The sequence below is a fragment of the Octopus bimaculoides genome, chromosome 5 (genome assembly GCF_001194135.2).
Source record: "Octopus bimaculoides isolate UCB-OBI-ISO-001 chromosome 5, ASM119413v2, whole genome shotgun sequence".
Taxonomy (NCBI): Eukaryota; Metazoa; Mollusca; class Cephalopoda; order Octopoda; family Octopodidae; genus Octopus; species Octopus bimaculoides.
Genome location: NC_068985.1, coordinates 109,082,317 through 109,087,118, shown reverse-complemented (window position 1 = coordinate 109,087,118; position 4,802 = coordinate 109,082,317). Strand labels below are relative to the sequence as shown.

General features: G+C 36.6%; 1 protein-coding gene across 1 annotated transcript in view; it reads left to right on the top strand.

The window, feature by feature from the left end:
* Positions 1 to 4,802, top strand: part of LOC106869768 (S-crystallin 4) — a 15,268-nt gene that overhangs the window by 3,266 nt on the left and 7,200 nt on the right. The window contains exon 3 of the mRNA XM_014915633.2: positions 2,476 to 2,591. Coding sequence (XP_014771119.1) covers positions 2,476 to 2,591 — 116 coding nt within the window. The remainder of the gene's footprint in view (positions 1 to 2,475; positions 2,592 to 4,802) is intronic.

Below are 4,802 nucleotides of genomic sequence, written 5' to 3'. Positions count from 1 at the left end.
ATATATATATGCTAAATGAAAGTCGGAAAATGCAATATACGATAATTTTTATTATTCATCACGACAAGTGTTTCGACACATCTGGCATCGATCCCTCACGGGTGGGACACTGAACGACTGGTTCAGTAGTATCCGGTGGTTGAAAACATACAACTCGTTAAAATAGCAGTTCCGCAACGTATCTTATTTCGCAGAAAGAAGAGCAGCAAAACGAAATACCTTCGCTTATATCGATTGAAAATATAATCACACATGCAAAAAAGATACGAACACACAATACAAAGGGAAATTATTAGAAATAAACTTTAACAGATATGAATGTACAAATGCTCTCGCGCAAGTTGCATGGCACGTGCACACTTGCACATAGAAGCATCCGCGAAAATGTAAGCATACTCACACGTATGGTTTAGTGCACTCACGATCATATAGAGAGTGAAAATAGCTACTCGGTGTGTATAAGAATGGGAAGGCTAATGCTAAAGTCATCTATACGTGAAAGTAAATTATGTTAACATTTACTCAAATTCGTTCCCACTCCATTGTGCAAAAGCATATTTATATGTGTGTAGAAATTCTATTAACGACCTTCTCATTAGTCCACAGAATAGACAGGGATTCCTTGGAGCAGAGTCGTGCCTTACTATGGACCAAGTTATGTTGTACTTAATTTTATCTTCCTTCAGTCGCCATACAAAATCGGCCAAAGATGTTGAACGTCTCTTATTGGTTCACTTCAAGCTGGCGACATGGTTGCAACAACGATTCTTAAATGAATCAGCCGTCTGCATAATCTAAACATACGACCTTTTCCCTGTGTGCACGAAACATTTATATACAATATTTGTACTTATACAGAGGTTCATCAATGGACATTTTCATTTTTCTATGCATGAGCATTTATCATAAATATATATATATGTGTGTGTGTGTGTGTGTGTGTGTGTGTGTGTGTGTGTGTATTTATAGATAGATGGATGGATGGATAGATAGATAGATAGATAGATAGATAGATAGATAGATATATAGATAGATAGATAGATAGATAGATAGATAGATATTAGAGAAAGAGAATATAAAAGGATCAAGATTTATAGATGAAGACTATTTTGGATAGGAAGAAATCTCGAAAAGCTTATCCAAAGAAACCAATCATATTAGCGCGGTATTCTCCAAATCGAAAAGCATCTAATGAATCATTTGAACTTTTAATAGACAATAATGATGAAATGAATGAATTATTTGGGTACTATTACATGTTTCAGTTGCACCTGAGATTATATAAGATAGTGTAATTTATGTTTATATGGTCAAATAAATCTCTTATGGTGTATTACGTGATGAAGTAGCAATGTTATGTAACCGCGTTATTGCATTAACATATTATATTACATTATTGGGTGCTAAGTTCCATGAAACAATGTGTTGATAATAACATAATTTTGCTATTGAAACAGGTATAGGACCACATTACCCAGCCGTTTCATTTTTATTACTATGTATATGTATGTATATGTATGCATGTATGTAGGCAGATAGGTATACACACACGCACACTCATACAAACACACATATAAGTACGACGGGCTTCTTTCAATTTCCGTCTACCAAATCCTCTCATAATGGTTTTGGTCGGCTCGAGGCTATAGTAGAACACACTTTCCCAAGGTGCAATGCAGTGGGACGGAACTTGGAACCATATGATTTGAAAGCAAGCTTCTAACCTCACATGGAGTAGGATGGAGTAGGATGGAGTAGGATGGAGTGGAATGTATAGGATGGGGTGGGGTGCGATGGAATATATAGGGATGGTGGGGTTGAAATGTGTAGGAGTAGGGTAACGATGGTGGGAGTGACGATGAAGGGAGAGAGTGGAGTGGAGAAGGTGGGTAGGAGTGAGAGAGGAAGTAGGTGTCAGAGCAAGAGAGGAGAGGAGAGGTGGGTGAGAGTGAAGGTAGGAAGTAGGTGTGAGAAGAGAGGAGAGAGGAGTGGGTTAGATGAAAAGGGGTGGAGAGTTGAGCTCACGTGACGCAAACGAGCGAAGAGAGAAGATTAATTCTTGTTCACGGCGAAGACGGGAGTCTCAATGGCCCCTGTGCGGGGCAAGGACACGGCAGCGACTGAGAAAAGAAACATGGCTCTAGAAGCGTGTTTTTTTGAAAGTTAGTAAGGAAAGTTTAATAGAAGGTTGAAAGTAGCGGAAAGGAAGTGTGGAAAGGTTTTTTTTTAGGCGGTGGTGAAGGTGCAGGAGGAAAGGTTTGTAATCGGGCATGATTGAAAGATGAGAAGAAAAGGGAAAGGAAGAAGGAAAAAGAGAAAAAAAAGGGAAAGATGTACAAAACACATATATATTCATGCATGTACATACACACACGTATTTTTTAACTTGCATGTTACAATGCCAAGTGCTGGACTAAATTAATTTGAACATTTCTTTATCTATTCTTTCCTCTCTCAAAATATTTGTCTCTATAGGTTTCCATGGTAACACAAATATGGAGAAACTTCGAGTGGATTATATATCGGACTGTTTCTACGATATCCTCGATGACTACCTTAGGATGTACCACGATGAGCATGGCAGAATGAGGGTTTGTTAATCCTTTAATGTATTCATGTATTCATCCATTCTGGGGGGTTCATGAATGTAGACTCCGAAGCCACCATTATTAGTTGAAATCCATCAGTAGTTGAATTCCCATGCGTTACCAACTGAGGCTATGAATATTATCGAATCAGCTCTTTCTTGGTTTACTCCTACGTTTCCTGTGGAGGCGCGTGGTTTAGTGGTTAGGAAGTTGGACTCATGATCGTACGATTGTGGTTTCACCGAGCGGCGTCTTGTGCTCTTGAGCAAAATACTTCCTTTCGCATTGCTCCAGTCAACTCTGCTGGCAGCAATCAGTAATCCTGCGACGGATCGGCGTTTTCTCGAGGGTGGAAATTCATACGTCATGGAAACCGGAAAGCCGGCCCTTAAGAGTCGGCAAGACTCGAGAAGATAACTTTACCTAATTTACCTAGGTTTCCTGCTTGATGGTTTGGTTTGAAGAATCCGTTTCGCAATTCTTTCCCACGACATTCTGACCCTATGTCCTAATGACCTCTCAACGCGGAGAATTAGTGACTCGACCTGGAAAAATTCCCTGATCTCCGAGTTACGCACCTTGTCAAGTAACGTTACTCCAGAATTCCACTTAATCAGTCAAAACCGTATGAAATACAGTTCGTAATTTGAACTGTCATCTAACGACAGCTTTCCTAGAATCATTGTAATTCGTGAGAGAGTAACAAGTCGCCGTGTGTTCAACAGAATCGGCAGGTCAATTTTCGTGCTTCACTTGAAATATACCTAGATATATGTAAATATGGTTGAAATCTCTTTATAAGAATGAAAAACGTTATTTCTTTTTTGCGTATTGTTTGCACATTCGTAGGCGCAGGGCTACGGCTTTATGGTAAGAAGTTTGCATCTCAATCACATAGTTCCGGGTTCAGTCGTACTGTGTAACACCTTGGGTTTTCTATTTCATATGATATCCACATACTGAACAATATTTAAAATATTATCGTCACTGTTTCGTTATATATTTTACAAGGCACGTTTGCTGCCACAATTTCTCACTGATGAAGAATAGTCACACAATACACATGTTTATGTTGTCTTTCTCGAGCTTCCTTTTCAAATAATGTTAATAAGATAATGAATTTTCCTTGAATTACTTGAGAGAATTGAAACACCACAATCTACTATGTTATCACTCTTTCTCTGTGCTGTAAAAAGTTTCGCACGATATAATTTGAGCTTTTAGTTCTCTTAAGAACTACTGCAATAAATACCTGTAGATCAATCTCAAATTTTCAAGATTCGATTTCTCTTATCCCTGAAAATCGCCTCTGAGAGATTACTTTTAGTGGAACATCCAGAAACGTAAGAAAAACTTCTTGTCTTCCAGGAAAAATTGATGTTTCTTTACTTGCCCAAACCATTGTGTTTCTTCATTGTATGCTATCATACAGGGTTGGCCAATAGTCACCCGCCAGTAAATCAAAATTCCATGAATACTTATATTCAATTTTATTTATTCGTTTTAATTATGAATGCTTAATGATTGAATACTGTTTTGGGGTTTTTTTTTTCAACATTTGTTTATTTATTTATTTCTTAAATTTTAATCTTGGAATTGAATGATTCTGACTTATTGTCAAATGACTTTTGGCCAACCATGTATATACAAAACTATTACGCCATTGACCAGTTCAGAGAACATACAATCCTTCTCTCGTTTTTATATAGAAACACATCAGCTAGCAACAAAATTACTACGTCTCTTTCTCTATTCACTTTCTTGTTTAATCTTTTTCCTAAATATGCTGGTTTCTTTTTACTTAATATGCTAAAAGCGACTAGTTCCTGATATTTTTTTTCAAGAGCATGTTCTATTTAGTATTTACATGAATAAATAACAAATTTCTGTTTATAACAGCCTAGATCCAAGTTATGTTTCTCGTCTGCAAATGTCTAACTGCTTTTGTTATGTTAATATTCAAAATAAACAGATACTATATCATTCTCGGTTATAAACAAACAAAGGAAACTTTACCTTCTCTGCAAATTAAAAAAAAACTGTGAACTTATTTTTCTACTATATCATAAATGTACCTTTTTGCTAATTATATTTTAAGAATATTGGAGTATTTTTCGTTGTTACCGTTGAGCTCGTTTTGAAAGTGTGAACGTATATTACTTTTCCAATATATATACATACATACATACATATATATATATATACATATACATA